Source organism: Equus asinus, chromosome 11 (genome assembly GCF_041296235.1).
Source record: "Equus asinus isolate D_3611 breed Donkey chromosome 11, EquAss-T2T_v2, whole genome shotgun sequence".
NCBI classification, from domain to species: Eukaryota; Metazoa; Chordata; class Mammalia; order Perissodactyla; family Equidae; genus Equus; species Equus asinus.
Window position 1 is genome coordinate 23,890,098 of NC_091800.1, and position 24,361 is coordinate 23,914,458.

The 24,361-nt window shown below is 42.3% G+C and overlaps 1 protein-coding gene across 1 annotated transcript in view; it reads right to left on the bottom strand.

Moving 5' to 3' along the window:
* The window catches only part of SERPINE3 (serpin family E member 3), a 30,906-nt gene that overhangs the window by 3,733 nt on the left and 2,812 nt on the right, over positions 1-24,361 (bottom strand). Inside the window, exons 2-5 of the mRNA XM_014851405.3 lie at positions 21,272-21,502; positions 19,273-19,461; positions 17,114-17,312; positions 10,035-10,135 (exon numbers count right to left, since the gene is read on the bottom strand). Coding sequence (XP_014706891.3) covers positions 10,035-10,135; positions 17,114-17,312; positions 19,273-19,461; positions 21,272-21,502 — 720 coding nt within the window. The remainder of the gene's footprint in view (positions 1-10,034; positions 10,136-17,113; positions 17,313-19,272; positions 19,462-21,271; positions 21,503-24,361) is intronic.

Here is a 24,361-nt window from a genome sequence, read left to right on the forward strand (position 1 = left end):
TTTAAGAGCTACTTTTGAATGACAAAGTCACAGGTTTGTACTCTGGGCTTTAAAAGGCATAAAACAGTATTAAAAATGTCTGTAGTACTCCCTGACTGCATTCTGTAGACTGAGGTATATCAGTTATGCAATTGACTTGTCCCATAGGCTAGAATCTGCAAAGAAAATGAGAGGTTAGAACTATGATTGTTCCATGCTAACCATTTCAAAAATACAAGCTTAGCAAAGAGGAATATGAGTGATAAGTTAGAGGAGTTGACAGATCTTTGTAATTTAACCATTAATCATTTTTAAACAAATTTCCACAATGAAATGGTACTTGATGGCACACTCGAGTGAAAGTAAGTATCTTTAGAACTAGAGAATCTTTGGAAATCATTCAGTCTAACCCTTTCATTTTAAAGTGAGCTGATAAGTCACTGAGGCCGCACATGTGCTAAGAGTTCGGAATATGGAGGCTTTCTGACAGTGCAGTGCTCGTTTCCACCCGGCACCTCCGGACAAACAGTACCAGCTTTAGAAAGTATATTCTAGTCAACTCTAGCTTGCTACTGCGAAGGAGTCTGTGGCATGTCTTAAACATTTTGATGTACATGTTGTATTTTGAGGGAGCTAATTTGTTTCATCTTAGACTAAAATTTAAATTGTTTTGCATTTTTCTTGCACGTACAGGGAGATGACGAATTTGTGAGAGAATAAAACCAACCCGGAGTCTAGAATATTTAGCATTTCATGCATCTTGTAAATAAGTATACCCAGGAAATTGTGAGTTGGCTGTATTCACTGTAAGGAAGAGTTATTTTCCAGCGTCAGTGAAGTGGACCAGAGAAGAGCCAAAGGAAGGGAAAAATTGATGGAAACATTTACCTAGCGTCACTTGTCCTAAAACCAGTGAAGAATCTGATTTATTTTAGCAGCTGGTCTTTTTCTGCAGGATATTTTAGAAAAGAAAACAAATTTCTCTATAATTAATAATTAGGTCCTCTCACTAGCTGATTGAGCAAGCTGAAATGCAGTGCCAAAATTAGAAAGAATTTTGGGGCTAAAGAATGGTTCTTTGATGGTCATGATAATGTTCTACTAATCTGTGACTTCATTGCTATCTAGTATGGGTCTTAACAGTTTATATAAATGTAGATGAAATGAGGAGGAGTCCACCCTGAAACCCTTTGTCAGCTCAAATAGAGTAAATGTGCTTGTGTTAAGAGTCCAGGCACCTTGGCACAGTGTGAGAAATGGGACTAATTGGTATGAATGAGTCTTTGGTTAGACGGGCTTGGCTATTTCACTTTCTTGAAACTGCAACTGAAGAGTTTCATTTAAATAATTTTTCTCCCTCAGACTACAGGAGTTATCCAAAAATTGGCATTTGCATGTTTGCACAGACATAAGCCAAGATCCATGGCCTGTCATGTCCCAGTATTTGCATCTCTTAAATTCTATCTCTGGTGAGAGTTAATATTTCAGAAGACCAACTTTGTGATCGAAATAAGAATTCAGGAGTTATCTGTGGGTTTTTGTTTTTCTTCTTGCTTGATCTTGTATTACAGATCCCAATTTACTTACTTTTGTTAAGTAGCTATTGAAATGTTATGCAACTAACAAAATCAACCTAGAAAAGGTCAAGCACAAAGGGATTCTCCTGGCTTTGGGCTTGTCCTCTCCTGCAGTGTTGGTAGCTGCTGAGTGTCATTGAAGGTCATACAACCCGTTTTCCCACAATTTGTTCCTAAGATTGTTTATAGCTGCTATTGTATAGAAAAGGTTCCATGATTAATTAAAATGGGAGGTGCAGATTGAATAGTTTTGTGCTTCTGTTTTTAGTAGTGGACTTCTTAAAGCTGCTGTTTTGCTAATGTTCGCAGTGAAGCTCTACAGGAGGACTATAACGTGTAATTTTTAACCATGGAACTACCCACACCATCCCCTGTCTCCAAATTGACCAGACTAGCATTCTGGGGAACATACTGTGGGAAACTAGCCCACCATAAACCCATTTGCTCCATATTGCATTTTAATATCCAAAGCAAAGGGGTAAGATTCATCTTACCCTCCCTCCTGGCATACTCTCCGCTCTTCCGTAACATCTTGTACAAGTGTTTGCATATCAACCTTCCTTTTTAGATTGTTAGCTCCTATAAGGCAAAAGCTGTCTTATTCATTATAAATATTTTTTTACTTTCTTTAGCTTAATAATGCTTAGTACATGTGTGTGTTCAGTCAATGTTGGATAAATGAATGATAGACACTCCTCACACTTTACATTTGTTTCTTTTACCTGCAAAAACAGCTGCCTTAATGTTCTTTAATCTGATTTCCCTTAGAGGGAAATGTCGGTTGGTGTCTGTAGACCTATAGGGGCACAGCACAGAATAGGTCTTCGGCAAGTCTCATTCAAATGATTGTTTCAATGCCCCCTTCTCCTTTGTTAGTGGAGATCATCATTCTTTGTGTGTGGTTGGTCATACTCTCAAGGATTAAGAATTACATGTCATGGTGAACACAGGATTTGCAAAATGTGAATCAATGTCCCTACGTTTGATCCTCAGCTTCTCAGAAGGCAGGATAAACATATCATTTGCTGTGTCCTTTGTCTTTCCAATTATTATTTCTTACTATTGGCAAAGTTAGTGGCTTTTAAAAAGTTATTGCCAGAATTCGCTTCTGGCTTATCTTTCTCATCTTCTTATCACTTAAAAGATAGAAAGAGTGTGTCATAGCACCCAGCCCAGGATGTGTAGTATGCTAAAAAGAATCTGAAAAGCCCTCTGAAACCAGGCTGTGGTTAGTTGCATTCTCCATTCTTCTCCTCTAGTCCACTCCTCACACCTTTCTTTCCCTGCCCTCCCAGGCTTTCTGAGATGCAATTGACCTATAACATTTTGTTAGTTTAAGGTGTACAATGTGATGATTTGATATATCTATACAGCCATGTGTCACTTAATGCCAGGGAAACACTCTGAGAAATGCGTTGTTAGGTAATTTCATCATTGTGCGAACATCATAGAGTGTACTTACACAAACCTAGATGGTAGAGCCTACTACCTAGGTTATATGGTACTAATCTTATGGAGCCACTGTCATATATGAGGTTCGTCATTGACCAAAATGTCATTATGCGGCGCATGACTGTATATTGCAAAATGATTGCCACAATAAGATTAGTTAACACATCCATCACCTCACATAGATACAAATTTTTTGTGTATTGAGAACTTTTTTAAGATTTACTCTCTTAGTGAGTTTCTAATATATAATACAGTATTATTAACTATAGTCACCATGCTGTACATTACATCCCCAGAACTTATAACTGGAAGTTTGTAACCTTTGACCACCTTCACTCATTCCCCCCAGGCCCCTCGCAACCACCAGTGTACTCTCTGTTTCTATGAGTTTGGTTTTTTAAGATTCCACATATAAGTGAGATCACTTTGTATTGCTCTGTCCAACTTATTTTGTTTAGCATAATGCCCTCAGGTTTTTCTATGTTGCTGTAGATGGCAGGATTTCCTTCTTTTTATGGCTAATATTTTATTGTAGCTGTCTATCTATCGATCTAGCTATCTAATCTATCTCCACACTACATTTTCTTTATCCATTCATCCGTTAATGGACACTTAGTTTTTTTTCCATGTCTTGGCTATTGTAAATAATGCTGCAATGAACATGAGGGTGCAGATATCTCTTTGAGATAATGATTTCATTTCCTTTGGATATATACCCAGGAGTAGAATTGCTGGATCATATGGTAGTTCTATTTTTAATTTTTTGAGGAGCCTCCATACTGTTTTCCATAGTGACTACCAATTTACATTCCCACCAACAGTGCACAAGGGTTCCCCTTTCCCCACGTCCTCACTAGCATTTGTTATCTCTTGTCTTTTTGATAGTAGCCATTCTAACAGGTGTGAGGTGATATCTCATTGTGGTTTTGACTTCCATTTCCCTGATGGATGAGAGATGTTGAGCACCTTTTCATGTACCTATTGGCTATTTGAATATTATCTTTAGAAAAATGTCTGTTTGGATCCTCTCCTTTTTTAGTTGGCTTATTATTATCTGCTATGGAGTTGTATGTGTTCCTTAAATATTATGGATATTAACCCCTTAACAGATACATGGTTTGCAAATATTTTCTCCCATTCTGTAGGTTGCCTTTCATTTTGTTGATTGTTTCTTTTGCTGTGAAGAAGCTGTTAGTTTGATGTAGCCTCATTTATTTTTGTTGTTGTTGCTTTTGCTTTTGTTGTCAGATCCAAAAAATCATGTCAAGGAGATATTCCCTATGTTTTCTTCTAGGGTTTTAGGATTTCAGGTCTTATATTTAAGTCTTTAATCCATTTCAAGTTAACTTTTGAGTGGTGTAAGATAGGGGTCCAGTTTTCCCAACCATTTATTGAAGAGACTATCTTTCCTCATTGAGTATTCTTCGCTTGCTTGTCAAATATTAGTTGACTGTATTTACATGGGTTTATTTCTGGTGTCTTGATTCTGTCCCATTGGTCTACGTCTGTTTTTATGCCAGTATCATACTGTTTTGATTACTATAGCTTTGTAATATAGTTTGAAATCAGGAAGTATGATGCCTCCAGCTTTATTCTTTTTCCTCAGGACTGATTTGGCTATTTGGAGTCTTTTGTGGTTCCATACAAATTTTAGGATTGTTTTTCCCATTTCTGTGAAAAATGCCATTAGAATCTTGCTAGGGATTGCACTGAATCTATGGATGGCTTTGGGTAGTGTGGACATTTTAACAATATTAATTCTTCCAATCCATGAAGACAGGATATCTTTCCGTTTATTTGTGATTTCTTCAATTTCTTTCATCAATGTCTTGTAGTTTTCAGTGTGCAGATCTTTCATCTCCTTGATTAAATTTATTCCTAAGTATTTCATTGTTTTTGATGCTATTCTAAATGAGATTGTTTTCTTTATTTCTTTTTCAGATAGTTTGTTATTAATGTATAGTAACACAACTGACTTTTGTATGTTGATTTTGTATTCTGCAAGTTTACTGAATTCATAGATTAGTTCTAACTAATTGTGCACCACCATTACAATATTAGAAAATCTCATTTTGACTATATATTTACCATTACCAGCGACTTTTACACATCTATATGTTTTTATTAATAATTAGCATCATTTTTTTCAGCTTAAGAATATCCTTTAGCATATCTTGTGAGGCAGGTCTAGAGGTGATAAACTCCCTCAGTTTGTTTGTTTAGGAAAGTCTTTATGTCTCCTTCATTTCTGAAGGACAGCTTTGCTTGTTACAGTGTTCTTGGTTGACAGTTTTTTTCTTTCAATGTTTTGAACATATCCCACTGTCTCCTGGCGTGCAGAGTTGCTGTTGAGAAATCTGCTGATAAACTTATGGGGGTTCCCTTGAATGTGACAAGTCACTTTTCTCTTGCTGCTTTCAAAATTCTCTGTGTTGGACTTTTGAAAATTATGCTGTGTCTCGGTAGCCCTTTTTGAGTATTTGGGGTCCTTTGGGCCTCATGAATCTGGATGCCCATTTCTCGCTCCACGTTGGGGAAGTTTTCAGCCATTATTGCTTTAAATAGACTTTCTGTCCTATTCTCTTTCTCGTCTTCTGGAATTCCCATAATGTGTATATTGTTTCTCTTGATGGATGTCACCAACTCCCATAGGCTTTCTTTACTCCTTTTTTCTTTTTGCTTCTCTGGCTGGATAATTTCAAATAACCTATCTTCCAGCTCACCGATTCTTTCCTCTGCTTAGTTGAGTCTGCTGTTGACGCCTTCTATTGAATTCTTCAATGTAGTCCCTGTTTTCCTCAGCTTTAGGATTTCTGTTTCCTTTTTTTATGGTTTCTGTTTCTTTGTGGAACTTTGTATTTTGTTCATGCATTGTGTTCGTAATTTTGTTTAGTTGTCTGTCTGTGTGTTCTTGTAGTCTACTTAACTTCGTTAAGAGAATTATTTGGTGAATCCTTTGTCAGACAATTAGTTCATGGATCTTTCGTTAGGGTCAATTACTGAAGATTTATTAGGTTCTTTTGGTAGTGTCATGTTCTCCTGATTCTTCATGATCTTTGATTCTCTGCATTGGTGTCTGCACATTTAGGTAAGTGATCTCCTCTTCCAGACTTTACAGGTTCACTTCACAGGGAAAGACCTTCACCAGTCAGCTGGTAGCATCTGTGGATAGGTGGGACTTGCTTCGAGGTCTGTATTTGGGCAAGGCCACTGCACATGCTCTGAGGTTGTGGGTGCTGCTACTAGCTGGGTTCTGTGGTTGGGTGGGCCTGCTGGCTAGGCTCTGCATTCAAGTGAGGCCATTCAGTGAGCTACCTGTTCTGGTGGGACTTCTGACTATCACAAGGGGCCCTAGCTGGGCTCTGCAATCACCTCTGGTTGGCGAGGTTGCAAGCTGTGTTCCCTGGCAGGGTAGTGCCACTGGTTGGACTCTATGATTGCGCTGGGCTCCACATGGCTCCTGCTTAGGTGGGATCTCAAGTTATGCTTCCTGATTGGATGGTATCACTGGCTGGACTCCACATTCAGGCAGGGCAACAGGCTGTGCCCTGAGTTGGGTGGGGCTGCAGTCTGGGCTCTGCTGCTGGTTAGTTTTGTAGGCAGGGCTCTGTGGTGTGGTGGTACCATAGGCTGGGCTCCAAGGCTGCCCAGGGTTACTGTTTAGGCTCCCTGGTTAGGCAGGGCCAGGGGCTATGTTCAACAGTGGATAGGGCTGCTGGCTTGGCTCCCTGCCCAAGCAGGGCTGTAGGATGGGCTTTGTGGCTATCCAGGTTCTCCAGCCAGGCTTCCTGGATAGGCAAGACTGGAAACTGTGCTCAGCAGTTAGGTGAGGCTATGAATTTGCTTCCCTGCCTAGGTGGGATGGTAGAACAGGCGCCACTGCTGGTATGGCCTATTGACTGGGGACCCAAATCAGACAGAACTGCCAACTGAGCTCTCTGGCCAGATGGGCCACCAGCATGGCTCTGCAGACGGACATTGCTGTTGGCTGGGGTCTCTGCTTGGGTACCACTGAAAGCAGGAACACAGTCTGCCAAGGTATGAGCGCTGGTTGCTATAAGCCTCACCTTCCTTCTCCATCTCTATCTGATCCCCAGTGATTCCCATGAGGCAAGGACCTAGTGGACCTCCAGAACATCCTGCAATACAGGTGAGCTGGATGTTCATCTTGAGCTCTTTTTTCCCACTGGAGAAACTGTAGGCTCAGGGGGGTCCCTCTTGGTGTAGTGCTGTGCCAGCCTGAAAGAGGGGTGATGTGATTAGATGGTGACCATTCCTCTTACCTTTCTAATGTGGTCCTTCTCAGTCTCTGTGGTTCGGGGGATGCTTCAGCCTTACCCCTGGGTGCTGAGATTTTTACACTGGTGTCTTATCTGTGGATAGTTGCTAGTTGGTCTTCTTGGGAGGGGGACTAAAGTTTGGAACAACCTATGTCACCATCTTGACGACCAGCTGCAGCTCTGACCAGCCATCTGGTGTAGTATAAGTTAACTTCAGTACACAACCAAACAACTATGGCTGGTTTGCTTGTTTAAGTCATAGTAACAGGGAGCTTGTATTCTTACTGAGCAGACATTGGAAGCTAATTACTCACTTATAAAAGTCAAGGGTAAGATAGTTTCTTCAGAGTTTCAAGTTTGTGCACAAGGAGTATTTCTTGGATTAGGAGGCAAGGGTTTGTATCAAAACCTGCTGATCCTATAGAAAGTGGGATTTCTCAAGAAGAGATATTTCTAGCTGGTATCTTTAGTGTAAGTGAAACTGGAATTACTCTTAAAAGCTTCATAACATGTAGTGTGAAGGATGTCTGGGGAGAAAAATTACACCCTGGGCTCCGTTGGGCCTTGAAATGATATTGAACCAGTTCTTCGGGCAGCAAAATACAATTTGATGCCATGAGGGAAGAGAAAAGTAACTTATAAATGGGGAAGGAGTAAAATGATTCTGGGCTAGGGTTGGCAAACATATCTGTAAAAGGCCAGATATTAAATATTTTAGCCATTGTGGGCCATATGGTGTCGGTTGCAACTACTCAGTTCTGCTGTTGTAGCAGAAAAGCAGCCATAGATGATTTGTAAATGAATGGGAGTGGCTGCTTATTATTTATAAAGTTTTATTGAAACTTTAATAGTTTTCAATAAAACTTTATTTATAAGAACAGGTGGTGGGCCGTCATTTGGTAACCCCTATGTTAGAGGAACAAAACTTTATGGGAAAAGATCATAAGGCTGTTATATTTTATCAGTAGGAAACATAATGCAAGGTTCACACTTGGCACATGGTACTTCCTTGATAATTATTTAACAAGCAAGATCCATGAGCCTATAGTTCTTCTGATTTGAACAAATATAAATACACTTGAAATGCATGATAAAAAAAGAGGTTAGGTGTCAAAAAGATACTTTTTAAACTAGGTTGCTTGTTAGATCTTATCAAAGGAGCTTATAGGCCTCGGAAGTCTTTATCAATAGAGCAGCTGTGTGATGTGGGTTAAGCTCAGTCCTATTTGAGGACACAGAATTGATGACATTTTAAGGTAAACTTCTAGGACATAAAGGGAGAGAGATTGAAGAGCTACAAAGGAGCAATAAGTAAGTCATAGTGATTAATTGAATGCAGTGGTGTGGAAGAAAAGGTTAAGAATGGCCCCAAAGTTTTGAACTAGGATGTTTAAAAGAAGAATGATATCACCATCAACAACAGGGATGCCATGGCTGAACTCCAGAGTCACAAGAAGACACTGTGATTGGATTTTGTACATTATTAAAGATAGAGTGCACTCAAGTTCTTCATCCTTTTTCCTTCCTTGCACTTTGTTCCTTTCACTCTAGTCTTCCTCGTTTCCCTACAGTGTCAGATTACACCTGTGTCACTAGGGAAAATTTATGGTCAAGTCATTCAATCAAGTCAACAATATTTGTTGGATATCCAAGCATTTTGGGGGGCACTGCATCCAAACTTGATTATTAGTTTGCTTATCTCTTTGCATGCTTAGTCATGCAGAGTTGGTGAATTTTACATTCTCTAGAAAGATCCCTCCTCCTGTGTTTTATTTGATAAGGAACTTTGCCAGTTAGTCTGTCTGGTCACATCTAAAGTCCAAGCCAAGACTTCTCTTGTGAACCAAATTCCCATTTTTTCTGTGATTGCTTAAGAAAGAAGATTCTGAGTGGAGCTTTAGAAAACTTCTCTGTGCTATGAGGTTCTAGCATTCAAAATAGAGATTCTCAAGCTCATTGTGTTACACAAGGAAAATGTCAAGACCAATGAAAACACCTGCTACAGTGCCATCTGCATACAGATAATTTACTACTATCTAGAGCGAAAACAAACCTGAGCCTTTGGAGTTGGCAATAGTTTAGCCAATGGTCTCCTGAGAGGATTCTGGAAAATAAGGTTCTGGCATTCCACTCTCTTTTAATATTTGATCTAAGTTCCCTGTCAGATCATAGGCAAACACAGCTCCTATTGATTAGTGGTAGCATGTCTACTATGGGCAGAGATATTCAATATGGACTCTGGGAAGGATAACATTTTAGGGCAAAGTTACAGGTGCATGGGTAATTTGAAAAAAAAGTTAGATGGATGAGGGAAAGTTTCAAGATTAGCTCATTAGAAGAGGGAGAGGAGATACTGGGAAGGAGGGAGGGAGAGAAGACAGAAGCAAAGGGTGACTGTGAGGCTGGCATGACAGCGGGAGATGAGAAAAAAGAGCTCTGTTGTTGCACCAATGTCTCTGGCATGCCCCTGATCACGATGGGCAGAGAGAGGGTGAGTTGTATTGTGTCCTGTAGCCATTGACCTCACCCTGAAGGTGGTCTCTGAAAATGGTGCTTAGAGGTCTCAAGAAATACCCCTCCCTGACAAAGTCCAAAGCAAAACACTTTCTTTATTCTTTTAAATAATGTTAACTCTGGCTGTTTACCACTAAAAGCTCTGTAGAAACAATGAGATTCCCTCCATCAAAGCCTGATAAAACTACCCCAAACACAATGCCAAAAAGTTTGGAAGAAGAACTGTTGTTACCTGAAATTCCTTTCAAGTTAGCTTTGAGTGGATCAAAAAGATCGGTGACTCCCCAAGAATTTAAAATGCTTTTTAAGTTGAAATGATTTTGTATCTGAAATCTAAAAAACAAAAACAAACCATCAACTTTCACTTAAAATTCTCACTCAATATACTTTCATACACACTATGTGCCGTCCAAACTCTCTGACTTGGAAGTCAGGGATCTCCAGACTCATTTCCAGCTTTATCTTTTATCGCTCCTTCCCGTAAACTCTACCCACTGATGCGTCTGACCGCACAGGGCTCTCTCCCACTTCTGTACCTTTGCTCCTGCTGTGTTTTCCAGGTCTCTCCCATCTCTCTTGATTGCCTTTGAATTACTCTTTCCTCTAAGCCCACTTCAATTTTTATCTCCTCCACTTCTTTCCAGCTGTTTTGTGACCTTAGGTTCTTGAAGTCCCATTAATACTTTGTTCTACTCTTTTGATGTATAGAACATTCTTCTTCCTACTGCTGTTATTTATGTTGTTGTAAACTACTTGAGGAGAGGCTATCCCAGCCAATCTTTTATTTCCTATTTATAATGAATTTTTACTGCGTGCTTACCGTGCGCGGGGCACTCTGCTAAGTTTTATTTTATGTGGATTATTTCATTTCATGTTCACATAACTGTTATTATTATCCTCATTTTTTACAGATGAGAAAACTGAGGCTTAAAGAGTTTAAGAAACTTGCCCAAGAGGACCTAACGAGTGTGTGGTGGAGCTCAACTCAAATTGAGGCTGAGTGCATAGCCTTCGCTCTTGTTGTCTACACTTTGCTACCTCCCATCTCGTGTGGCATCTCACACATAGTAGGTGCAGAAAAGAAGTTGTTGACTATCTGACAATCAATAGAGTGTCTCATTTGATAAGACGTATTTTCATGACTGCTGTGGGCAATGTGTGCCTTTGACACCCAGTGGGGGAGGAAGTCAGGTGAAAGCTTTGCTTTTCCTAGTAAGTCCTGAGGGTGGGAAGAATCAACATACCTTGAACTCTGCAACATTTCCCCAAGGGCAAGGTATTTAACATTTTACTATTGAAGCATCCTTTAAAAGAATTACTGACATTATTTTTCTTTGAAAATAAAAAAGTTCAAAATGGAATTTAGATGGCCTTTTTCTATAAACCACACAAAACTTGTAGGAGAGTAAAAATACTGGATAAAACCATTTAATATCAAAGGTCTCCATTGCTGTACAAGACAATGTGACCAATATTTTAACCAAAAGCATCCAATTTTCTCCTAGATGTATGTTTTGGATCTTCAGAATAGTTTCCAAAAAAGGTATGTGCTTTCTCCAAGCATGCTGATGTTTCTCAAAAAAGTTTTGGGTCACCTCTTCTGAAATGTTCTTAAATACCTAAAACACATACTATGAAGACTCCTACTGCTGAAACATAGCAGTGAAGAGCATGAATTTGGGAATCCAGTGCCGGGGTTTGAATCCTGGTCCAGCCTCTTATTAGCTGAGGGATGTGGGGCAAGTTACTTTGCCTCTCTTTGCGCCAGTTTCCTCATTTGTAAAATAAGCTTAATAGTAGTGCTTAGTTCTTACTGTTGTGAAGATTAGGTGAAATAATCCTTGTAAAGTGCTCAGAGCAATGCCCACTATAGCTCATGCACTATACTGTTACCACTGTGGTTTTACTGTTTCTCAATGATATTGAGAAAGAGCTAAGGGATGTTTGAAGCCAAGTGTGGTGATTATGGTGAGTGATAAAATTGGGTAGTATCATTTTCAGTAAATTAAAAACAGTAGTAAAAGTGAGGTATGACTATAAAAGGTGAGAGTGATTTTTTTTGGTATGGCTATGAAGGCCAGTCCAGAAGAAATGCTACAAAACTCTCTTGAATAAAAAACAACGGTCTTTACCAAAATCAGACAAGGACATCACAAAAAGGAAAACTATCTATAGACCAATATCCCTTATGAATATAGATGCAAAAAACCTCGACAAAATACTAGCAACTTGAATCCAACGGCATATAAATTCTACCATGACCAAGCAAGATTTATTCCGGGAATGCAAAGTGGGTTCAACATATGAAAATCAATCAATGTAAAACACCATATAAATAGAATAAAAGACAAAGGCCATGTGATTATCTCAATAGATACAGAAAGAGCATTTGACAAAATTCAATACCCTTTCATAAAAGCAAAAACAAAACTACTCAACAAACTTGGGATAGAAGGGAACTTCTTTAACCTGAAAAAGGGCATCTACAAAAACCCACAGCTAGCATGATACTTAATGGTGAAAGGCCAAATGCTCTCCCCCTAAGATCAGGAACAAGACAAGGATGTCCACCACTTCTATTTAACTTTGTACTGAAGGGTACGCAGGGAAATTACACAAGAGAAAGAAATAAAATGCATCTAGATTAGAAAAAAAGAAGTAAATCTATCTCTGTTGACAGATGACTTGGTTTTGTATATAGAAAATCCTAAGGAATCTATACACACACACACAAACTGTTAAAGCTAATAAATGAGTTCATCAAGGTGGCAAAGTATAAGATCAAGATACAAAAATCATCTGTGTTTCTTTATACTAGCAATGACCAATCTGAAAATAAAATCCCATCTACAATGTACCAAAAGGAATAAAACATTTACAAATACTTAGAAATAAATTTAACAAAAGAAGTGTAAAACTTGTATACTGAAAACTACAAAACATTGTTGAAAGAAACTAAAGAAAACCTAAATAAAATGAAAGATATTCCATGTTTGTGGATTGGAATACTTAATATTGTTAGAAAGCAACGTTCCCCAAATTAATCTACAGATTCAACACAATCCTTATCAAAATCCCAGCTGCCTTTTTGGCAAAAACTGAGAAGCTGATCCTAAAATTCATATGGAAATGCAAGGGACCCAGAATGGCCCAAACAATCTTGAAAAAGAACAAAGTTGAAAGACTGAACACTTCCTGATTTCTAAACAAAGTAAAAAGTACAGTAACCAAGACTGTGTCAGACTGGCAGCAGTATAGACATTTATGCCTATAGAATGGCATTGAAAATCCAGAAATAAACCCATACATTTATAGTCAATTGATTTCAACAAGGGTGCCAAGAAAGTTTAATGAGAGAAAGAACAGTCTTTTCAATAAATGGTGCTGAAACAGTTGAATAGCCACATGCAAAGAATGAAGTGGAACCTCTACCTCATACCGTACACAAAAATCAATTCAACATGCGTTGATGACCTACAGACAAGAGCTAAAACTATAAATCTCTTAGAAGAAACATAGACATAGATCTTTGTGGCCTTGGTTAAGCAATGGTTTCTTAGATATGACCTCAAAAATAAAGTACAAGAAACAAAATAAAAAATAGATTAATTGAACTTCATCAAAATTAAAAATGCTTGTGCTTGAAAGGACACCATTAAGGAAATGAAGAGACAAACCACAAAATGGGAAAAAATATTTACAAATCATTTGTTTGATAAGTGACCAGTATCTAGAATATGTGAGGAAATATTACAACAATAAAAAGACACCCAATTTAAAAATGGACAAATAATTCAAATAGATATTTCTCCAAAAAAAGATACATAAATGGCCAACAAGTACATGAAAAGATGCTTGACATCATTAGTCTTTAGGGAAATGTAAATGAAAGTCACAATGAGATACCACTTCATACTACCTATAATCAAAAACATGGGGGCTTTCTCCTACAGTTGTTGTTATACACACTTGTGAGGTCAGACGGGCTGCAGCCATCTTGCCTCCAGCCTGAGGAGGAAGGCAAAGCATACAGGAGGACATTGCTGGGGGACAGAGGAGGTGAATTTGTCCTAACTAATACAACTAAAAATAACTATACAGTTCCTCAACGAAAACTTTACAACATCCCTACTTTTTAATCCATGTTTTGGGAAGGCAGTCTTTGTCCTCTCCCTACCTCCCTTCCTCCATGAAGAGGGGCTTTTTTAGAAAAATTGTGGTAAATACACACAACATAAAATTTGCCATTTTAATTATGTTAGGTGTATAAATCAGTGGCATTAAGTACATTCACATTGTTGTCCAACTATTACCATTGTCTACTCCAGAACTTTTTTATCAACCCAAACTGAAACTCCGTAACCATTAAACACGAGGAGGGACTTAAGAAAAAAAAGGACAATAGCAAGTGTTGACGAGGATATGGAGAAATTGGAATTCTCATACATTGCTAGTGGGAATGTAAAACGGTGCAGCCACTTGGAAAACCGACAGTTCCTCAAAATGTAAAACACAGAGTTAACACATGACCCAATAATTCCATTCCTAGGTATATACCCAAGATAATTGAAAACATATATCCACACAAAAATGTTTGTAGTAGTCAAAAAGTGGAAAAGTGCCAAAACACTTTCTGGGGGGAGGGGGAATGCAAGTGACTGCTAATGAGTATGGAGTTTCTTTTTGAAGTGATGAAAATGTTCTGAAATTAGATAGTGGTGATGTTCATACAACTCTGCAAATATACTGAAACCCTCTAAATTGTACACTTTAAAAGAATGGATTTCGAGCTAGCCCTGATGGCCTAATGGTTAAAGATCTGCGCGCTCTGCTTCAGTGGCCCAGGTTCAGTTCCTGGGCGCAGAACCACACCACTCATCTGTCAGTAGCCATGCTGTGGCAGCTCACATAGAAGAAATAGAAAAATTTACAACTAGAATATACAACCATGTACCGGGGCTTTGGGGAGGGGGGAAAAAAAGGAGAGAGAGGAAGATTGGCAATAGATGTCAGCTCAGGGTGAATCTTTCCCAGCAAAAAGAAGAAAAATAAAGAATGGATTTATGATATGTGAATTATAGCTCAGTTTCCAAAAAAAGGAAAGAAAAAACCCTTAGAAAAGCATAAACCCTGCACGACAATGATCAGCACCTCCTTGAAGGAAGGGCAAAACTCATTTTGGATATGAGAGATCTGGTGGACTTTAAAAATACATATATCACTTCTGATATTAGAAAAAAAATGCTCATGCTTAGCTTCCTACTTTGTTGACCTAAAAACTAAATGTGTTATTCATTAAACAAGTATATATTTGACGTTATTAGTCTTTCTTGTAGGGCATTACGGCATTATGGATATAAGTGACCCCTGTTACCACTCGTTGATTTTCTTGATTATTCTTTTGGGATGATAATGTACCTAAAGAAGACTAATAGTCCCTATACTTTTTATTTTATTTCTTTATAAATAAGTAAAAGTTTACTTTGGAAGCTAGACATCATAATTCATCCAGAATTTACTTGCTTAATGATGTTTTGCCACACAAGTTTCGCGTTGCTACCCATGGTATGCACAAGGTTTTGCTCTTGCTAAATGAAAAATTCAGGCTGACTACAGAACAAGTCATATGAAATGATGAATGATTTGTGGAACTAGAGCTAAATGCTTACCCAAAAGCTGACCTGTGTCTACTATGGTCCAAAGTTTTGTACCCAAATCTAGACCTAAAATAGTTTTAGCTTCTTTCTCTATTTATTCCCTGAAGGGTTTAAAGCTAGGTTTTCGTTTTTTGTTTTTTTTACTTGGTTCATTTGGCTTGTGAAATAGCCTTATTTCCCTAAACACTTCTCTCCTTCTGAGACAGCAGGTTTGATAGTCTTAGCGAAATAAAAAAAATTTATCAGGATGAGGTCAAGTGTTTACTACTTGTGTTACTATCATCTCTGCCTTCCCATCCCTTCCCTGTCCTCCAGTGTTTTTCAGGATCATTCCTCAGGGGATTGCAAGTTCTAAAGGCAGAATCAGTGACAGTGGAGGGTCCTCAGTGGAGCAGGCACCTCCCTGGGCCGTCTTCCAGGAGGAGGCCGGCATCTGTCTCCTAAACTCAAAGACTGTGGCAAATTCCTGCACTAGGTTGCACTTTCTCTCTGCTTTTAGCAGTGAAAGCTCCTCTTCCTTCTCTGAGCTTCTATCAAATGCAACAGAAAGATTAAGGTTGCTTCTGCTCCTTGCTAGAGAGACCTGTTGAAATATCCAGGCTCTGTGCTTTGATTTGGGGTCCAAATATTTGGTTTGGAGAGACAGGATTTATGTTAGAGTTGAGTTCTCTTTCTGCCCTGGCTATGCCAGATCCCACTTTAGCCCTTGGCCCTTAACTCACTAGGGTTCTCCTTGTGTGTTTTTATTCCACTGCTTGAATTTATTTTTAACTCCTTTAGGGAGCATTGCCAGGGCCTCCGGCTCAGCACTGCTGAGAGCCTGGTGAGTGGAGAAGGCCAGGATGGCCAGCGGGGAGGAGCATGAAGAAGCCACAAGCTGAAAATGAGCCCTCGGACAACATTCTTGGCTCAATGCTGGTCTACAGATTAATTCTAAATTCACTCTGATTTCAAGTGTACCAAAAAAACTTATCATTTAAGGAAGTTCAATGAGGAGTCCTTTTGTAAAGTAGTGACTTTTGCAGATAGGTTTTGCCTTGGAAAAGCAAAATCAAGCACCATCATTTAACTTTTTGACAATTTGTATTGGTACCTGTTGGGTTTTCTTAAAGAAGGGGTCACCTCTATTTAGAAAGAAGGAGAATCTTTAGCACAGAGACTTAAAGTCTTGAATTTTTATGCCTTAATTCTGATCAGAATTACATCTCTATTTGCTCAGTTATATTAGCTATCTTGCCTTTTTGGTTCTGGAAAAATGACAGTTGTGTACTCTAAGGATATAATAAGGTTTGGGGCACATTCCTCCAAGGGAACTGACTGCTCTTCTTTCCCTGCCCAGAGAACTGGCTGTGGCGTGAAGCTGGAGTGGGTGCCTGGGGGCTCCAGCCTGGCCCAGTGAAGGCAGAGCATCTCCTCTTAAGAAGACCCCAGGAAATTAGTTCCTTTCAGTCAGTGTCATGAGTTAATGAGCAGTGACTCTCAATGGACCCGAACTCTAGGCTAGCTCCACTTTGGCCAAACCTCTAGGGGTACATTAGGTGAGTCAGCCGAGTGGTTAAGGAGGGACTTGAGTCAGACCGCCTATGTTCTAATCCAGGCCTGGTCGGCTGGATTAGGCTGCAGAGCAACCTGTAAGGAGGACACAGCTGCTCACCTGGGCAGGAACACGTCCATCCTGGCTCTCCTCAGGCTGGAGGTCCAGATGTGGATGATGCTGGCTGTAAGGTGTGGCTCAATGTGGGCCAGTGGGGTGTCTTTGTCACGGGGCAGCACCAGGAGCAGACTCGCTGTGCTTCCCAGGTAAGGCAGCTCCAGTACCCCCACCTGATGGCCCTCTGGGTCCCGGAACTGGCCTGGAGGTTCAGTGGATGGGGGGTTAGTTTTGTCCCAGGAGCTAGGGGAACCAAACAGTGCCAGGCCCTGGAAGGACCAGCTCACAGAACTGGAAACAATGCATTTTGTTAACAAGGTGTCCACCTCACCCTCAGGAAGCAGTTTGAGGCCAAAGACTGCTGGGTGCTCTGGTCACCTTTCTGATCCTAAGGCCTACAATCTCTAAGATACCCTAACAAGGCTTGAGTCCCAGGGCCTGCAGTGGCTGGGCACAGTGGCGATGATGGCACATGGGAGAACAATACACCCTGTCTTACAGAGGCAGTCACTCCAGTCCTGGCCTAGTGTGGTCATGTGGGGACCCAGGCTCTTTGTGCTAGATCTTCCTATCTTTCAACCAAAGCTCTAAACCCAGACGTTCAATGAAATTTCCCAATTTTTAAAACACTGCGTAGGCCTAACAAAGCATGAATCCAGGCTGGATTTGATCTGGGAGCTGATAATTTGTAACCAGTGACCTAAACAAATATGTCACAGGATGGGCACCTGGCAGCTTGTGGGCAATGGCAATGGCTGGGTGAGGACAAGTCCAGCCCATTGGGCAGAGCATGATTTTGGAGGCATGTGATGATGGTCCAGGTGGCAGCAGACACAGATGGCCAGAGACGGGGCGCCCGAGTGAGGCTTGCTGGTGAATGCAGAGGCAGTGGCTGGACCCAGTGATGGGAAAGGAGGACAAGGAATATGGAGCAATCCAGGTGGGCTGGGGAGAACTGGCGGCCTGTGGCAGCTCCAGCCTCGGGTGGAGCTCCAGACAGATCCCTTCCCGGGGAGGACAGCAAGGCTGGCCCTAGCGTTGTGGGATGGCAGACCTGACTGGCTGCTGAGGCAAAAATCTTAGGCTTAGTGGGGAAAGATAGGGGCATGGTTCCTACTCCTTACTTTATCTGTTCAATAAATATTTGCTCAGCATCCATTAAGTGCCAGCTACTGTGCACTGCACGCTGGGTGTTAAGAGAAGAACAAGAGTGTCATAGAGCCCCCCGCCACTATGTAGCTGACAGTCAGATGAACCAGCCTGGGTCACAGAGGCAACAGGAAAGTATTAGGAAAAAGAACTATAATACATCTTAAAGGGATGATTACTTATCCAATAGACGTTCTTCTCTTCTCATCTTACTTGACCTCAATTAAGAATTATTGGTTGAATAAACAAATGAATAAATTCACTGAGCACTCTGTGAGTCCTGCGTGGAATCAGAACAGGATGACTAGCAAGTTTTCTAAATGCCAAAGTTCCTGAAACACTGATTTAAGTCTCACTGGCTTTTTCCTGAATAGGAAACTAATTAGTCCTACAAGGTGGAGGGGGCTGCACCTGCAAACGAGGGCTGCCAGGTGAGACTGAGAAAGGAGGTGTGTAGGGGCAGGGTGCTGGGGTCCCACTGAGGTACACACACCACACACCAGTCTGCCGGGATGGGGGCTGCCAGGTGCTCGCTGGTGCACCCCCACTCTGACCAGGATGAGTGACCATCAGGCAGAACAATGGTATTTTAGGACCAGTAGCACTTTCAGTGTGGTCATGCTCCTGAGAGCCTTTTAGACTGGACTCTCAATTTCCCATCTTTTCTCAGCACCAAAGGTGAAGCGGGTGTTCATTTTATGGAGGTGCCTCCCAAGGGAGGGGTTTAGTCCAAACGTCTTTGGTTTGACACTAACTCCTCCCTTTACTAAGTGAGGAGGGAAATGTCAAGCATGAAATTGGGTTTCTCTTTCACATCTGCTTCCTTACCTTCCTCTGAGTCTCCCGGCTCCCTGGTCTTTCCTTACGCCACACCCACCATATGGCAGAGAGAACCACAGAGAAACTCAGCCTGATCCTTTGAGAGCAGAGACCTGGCCTCCTCTCCCCGCCCGCATTCCTCTCACCCTCGTGTTCCTCTCACTAGGCAGCACGGCTGTGGGGAAGAAGCTCACCGTAGTTGACCTCGGCCATTTGGTACATCGTGGGGACCCGGAGAACACGGCCCTGGGCGCAGGTGAAAGGAAGGAGCTGAGTGTCCGTGGAGGAGAATCTCTGCCGCCAAGTGCTTCGGAAGGACATGGTGCTCACCAGCGCCAGCTGAGCAAGTGCGCGCTCCCTCATCGAGCCACCTGGGCCCTCACCTGCAGGTGGAGAAGGACTGTGTTGCTGACACCTGTGCATTCTCTGGAGGGTGCTGAAGCGTCCCTGAAGTGGGCTTTGTAGCCTGCTTGTTGCTATCTATGAGTTGTGGAATTGTAGTGTTTGTAACTAGCTGCAGCTGAAGACCATGCTTGTATTCTTTTCTGAACAGGTTGGGATGCTCTGCTGGTTCCAGCAGGTTCCAGCTGGTGCAGTTTCCCAGGAGGCATCAGGTGTGCACCCCTGAGGCAGACCCCTGGGAGGGCCTGGGTGCTCTGATGGGAGATGCTGCACGATGTTATCCCCACCCCATCGCCCTGGCTGCCAAGCCTCATTCCTGGCAGGGCCTCTGCTCAGACAACTTTCATGGTGGGGTCATTGCGATTCCATGTGTCACCAGAGAGAGCAGCAGCCTGAGTGCCCCTCAATGGACAGCTTTTGTCCCAGCCCTTTATTTATTTAATAAACACCTACTTTGTGCCGGTCTCTGTTTAAAGGCTTTACAAGCCCTCACTGACTTCTCCCAACAGTCGTTTTGTTATTCCCAGTTCTACAGATGGGGTCACCAAGGCTCAGAGAGGTTGTGCAAGGTCATGTACTTGTGAGGGGCAAAGCCACTATCTTACCAGTTGGCCAAGATAGAAACCTAGGATTTGAACCCAAGCAACCTGGCCCCAGACTCCAGGCCTTTCAGGGCCACACCGATTGCCCCTTTTTCTTAGAGGACAATCTGCCCTGGGGGTTGAGAGCAGCTAACTGTGGCCTTGGGTCCCTGGCAGCACAAACAGAGGAGACAGGGAATTAAAACATTTTAAAATAAATTGAAAAGATACTGTGAAAGAGAGAAAGAGGAGGAAAGCTTCTTATCAATAAAGATCTTCATGTTTGCATTTTAACTCTGCACACCTTGTCCATGCATACTTTGTTCTCGGTTCAATCATAAAGTTCATATCACCTTCTGTTCTGCATTTTAAACAACACTGGGTTTTGAACGTTCTCCCTATTTCCAGTGACCTTTGTATTTATCAAAGATGCTGGAGCCAGACTACCTGGATTAGAATCCTGGCTCTGTGGTCCCTGGATGGGAGACCCAATCTCTGTGTCCCAGTTTCTCCGTTTGCAAAATGAGGATTTTCCCTCCTAGGATTACTGTGAGGGTGAACTGGGATAATAAACGTGGAGGAGTTAGAAGAGTGCTAAATAAATAAACTGAGCACTCAGCAAACGTTGATAATTTTCATTGTCTTTAATAACAATTACAACCGCATCATACACAGGTGCTGTAATTCACTGAATCATCCCTAATTGCTGGACAGTTAGGTTGTTTGTAAATCTTTTTCTTTGATAACACTGGGCTGAGCATCTTATCATATAGCTTTTTCTTCTCTTGAATTATTTCCTTAAGCTAAATTCCCAAGAAACCACTTTTTTGGGCTCCTACTGCATTTTGCTGTCACAGGGGGGTTAACTGTAGGTGACAGCAGAGCTCGGAGGGGCTCACTTCCGGGACAGTTGCATGGGTCAAAGCCTGCAGGGCTCCCTGGAGGTGGGACGCTCTGAAGAGTCCTTTCTGTGTGAGTGGGTGTGTGCATGTGTGAGTGTGAATGACTGGGTTGGGGGGGAGAGGTAGAAGGGGGCCAAGGGTCAGTTTGCTTGCTGCAGAGAGGACGTCATTCAATATAGGCTCCCCCAAGAGGACAAACTTCTGTTGCAATAGAGAGTGGCCTGAGTACCCATCCTCATGGCTTCTGGGGAATCTGTCTTTATAGCCCTCTGACTTTAGCCTCACTGAGGCGGATGGTTTTCTTTTACCTGCAGTCTGCCTGGAGGCCCATTCCTCCTCCTGGATGGCGCTGATGGGCTCACTGAGGTTGGCTGGCTCCAGGCTGCTGTTGGCCCAGCGGGAGACCTGCTCCACAAAGCAGGGGGAGAGCGTCGTTCCCACCTGCACAAAAAGGGTACAGGCCAGCTCCATCCTGGCGCCTTGGCTGGAGTTGGGTAGTGTGGCATAAACGGCGTGCAAGAAGTCTTTCACCCTTTGATCTGTGAAAAAGGTGTTGGGATAAATTGACATTGGTGAGTGTGAGTAGGGAGTTAGCACAACTCTGTTTGCACATTGCATTGAAATGGGGCCTCAGCACCCCCACTCTTCTTTCATAGGGTTCCTCCACCATGTACAGTCAATCTGGAAAAGTCATAGCTAAATCACTCAGGAATTAGCCTGTATCCACAGATTAGAAGTTTGGGGAAAAACCCATGCTAGATCTAGAAGAAATCAGGCTGTGATTAAGTCAAATAGAAAAACACTACCAACATCCCAGAGGCTATTCTTTCCTAACTTTCAGAGTCAAAAATGTTGACCAGTGCTAGAATAGAGAAAGCTGGGAAAACCGCAGGTCTGGTATGCAGGGTGATGGGGCTTCGAATATTGACGAAGTCAACCGATTTTGGGGAACCTCACAAGTAACAATGATGCACGGTGGCCGGGTTGTTGAATTGTCAATATATCTTGTGCAGCTCCTTAAATCCATTCCCACGACTGCATGTCATAAGCCTGAGTGACAATTGAATGCAGCCTCCTTTAGAACTATGCCTTCAATTTGAGAAACACAGAGGACAGGTAAGAACGCTTCTCATCCCCCATCTCTCTAAGACCCAGCAGGCAGCTCGTGTTATTAATGTCAGCGAGAACCTGAAAGAATGTTGAGGAAATAATAAGCAATTGAGAGAGTCGATAGTTTCCGCCTTCTTCATGGCAGCTGACCTTCTATTTACTTACTACTTACACAGGAGATTGCTTCCTTCCCTCCATAATCAATAGTGGATTTTTTTCCACACTGTTACTCACAAGCTGCAGCTCCCATCCTCCCCTAGGCATCCGTAACCGGAGTGAGGCCTCTCACACATGGTAAATGAGGATACAGCTGAATATCCCAAGCTCCTTGCTCCTGACACCTGCAAGCTGGACATTTCCAGGCATCAGGTGCCCTTCCTGCGCAGGCTGCTCTGGAATGTGGCCGCCCCCTTGTCCTCTGGGCCTCTCCTTCCTCTTAGGCTCAGCCCTGTGGCTCTCCATGAATCTCCCCTGTGAGATGCACGCTTGGTACCCTCTTCCTGCACCACCTTGCCCCATCTGGCTCTTCCAGGGCTCCTGTTGAGATGAATCTCTGATTGGTTTGGGGTCCATCCACTCTGACACCCTTCATGTCCCAGAGGCCAGGCCAGGAGGCAGCAGCAGATCCCCGACTTGCCTGGCCAAAGTCCTCTGTGGTGGGTAGGACAAGGCATGGGCACCCAGAATACACCCTGGCCAGGGCCCCCCGCCACCGGGCTGCAGACCACAGTTGCAGACAGATTTCACTCGACCACAAAACTTTCACTACCAAAGCAGCTGCTTAGAATCTGCAACTGTAAAAAAGGGACCCAGAACATAAATCTCATGAATTACAGCCTACCTCCAGTGCTTGCTTTTTATTTTAACAAAAGAAATAAATGAAAAAATACTTATGATCAGATTTTCCTCTACTGAGGAAGGTCATATGTATTTATAGAACCGTGTCTTTGTAGAATGTTCACTGTCTCTGCAAGAACAAAGTGAGACATTTCTCTGGTCCATAGTGTACTGTGACCTTGGGAAATGGTCACAGAGCTCTCCCCTCTGTCCTCTCACCTGATCTGGGACCAGTGTTCCTTTAGCCAGACACACACATTAAAGTAGCAGAGTAAATTGAGAAATCTTTTCTCCATCTGAGAAATGTCCCTGCCCGTTTGCACACAGGAAGAGCTTTTCTGGGTGCTGCCAGAATATACATCACTAGCATAAAAAATACTGAAGGTTGACAGTGTTCACAGACTCTGTGCTAAACACTCTACATTCACGATCACATTTAATCCTTTCAGCAACCCTGTGAATTAAGTGCTGTTATGATCCCCATTTATAGGAGAGGGAGCTGGGACTTAGACAAATTAATAAACTTGTGCAGGGCCATGGGTTGTGGGAGGTGGTGCTTTACTGCCTTCCCACAGACGGGTGAAGGACAGGTAAGCTGGGAAAGCCTCTTGCTCTTGGAGCACAAAGCCCAAAGCCTCCTATTTTGCTGTATGTAATGTCATGAGTTTCCCAGGTCCCTGTTCGTGATGGGGCAAAAGGGACTGATGACAAACTGCCCCTCCCTCACACCCGGAAAGAGCATCCTGTCACTGCTGGCTTAATTCCTCTCCACCTGCCCCCCCCCCCGCCCCGCCCACCACCCCCCTCCCCCCCAACCCCCAGGAAGCCATCATTCTTGCAGGAGAGGGGCTAGGTGGCTCTAACAGAATGCTGAGCAGGGAAGGAGGCAGAAGGAAGGAAAAACATGAGGGCTGCAGGAGATCAGGAATGTGGTGGGGGAGGTGTGGAGGGTTTGAGGAGAGGGTCCCTGGGATGGGCAGAGAGTGGGAGGAAAGTGCTGGAAGGAGAAGTGATATTTTCATGAGTCTTGCTGCAGACAGCCCAGCCTCCTAACTGCTTTGCAAGACCAGCAAAGAGCGCCTTCCTTTTTAATGCATTTGCTGAACTGGACTTCTCAAATCTGACACTGAATCTGGTGGGTCCGGACTTTGTAATGTTAATGTATAGGAAATTCTCAAACTACAAGAAACATCTTGGTGATGCTGATGTTTTAATTGCCAGAGAATTAAAAGAGGGTTACGTTTTAGGGTGATGTCTGTAGAGTCTGGTTGTGCTGAGAGATTAATGAGAATAGTCCTGGTGAAAAATAGAGAAGGTAAAGTCCTAATGTATTCATGCAACTGCTCAGTGGCTCAGACCGGAGCTAAGGGAGTGTGGAAAGAACACAGGATTTGGAGTCAGAAAATCTGGAACTCAAATCCTGCCTCTGCTGACTCGCCTGTTGAGTGAGC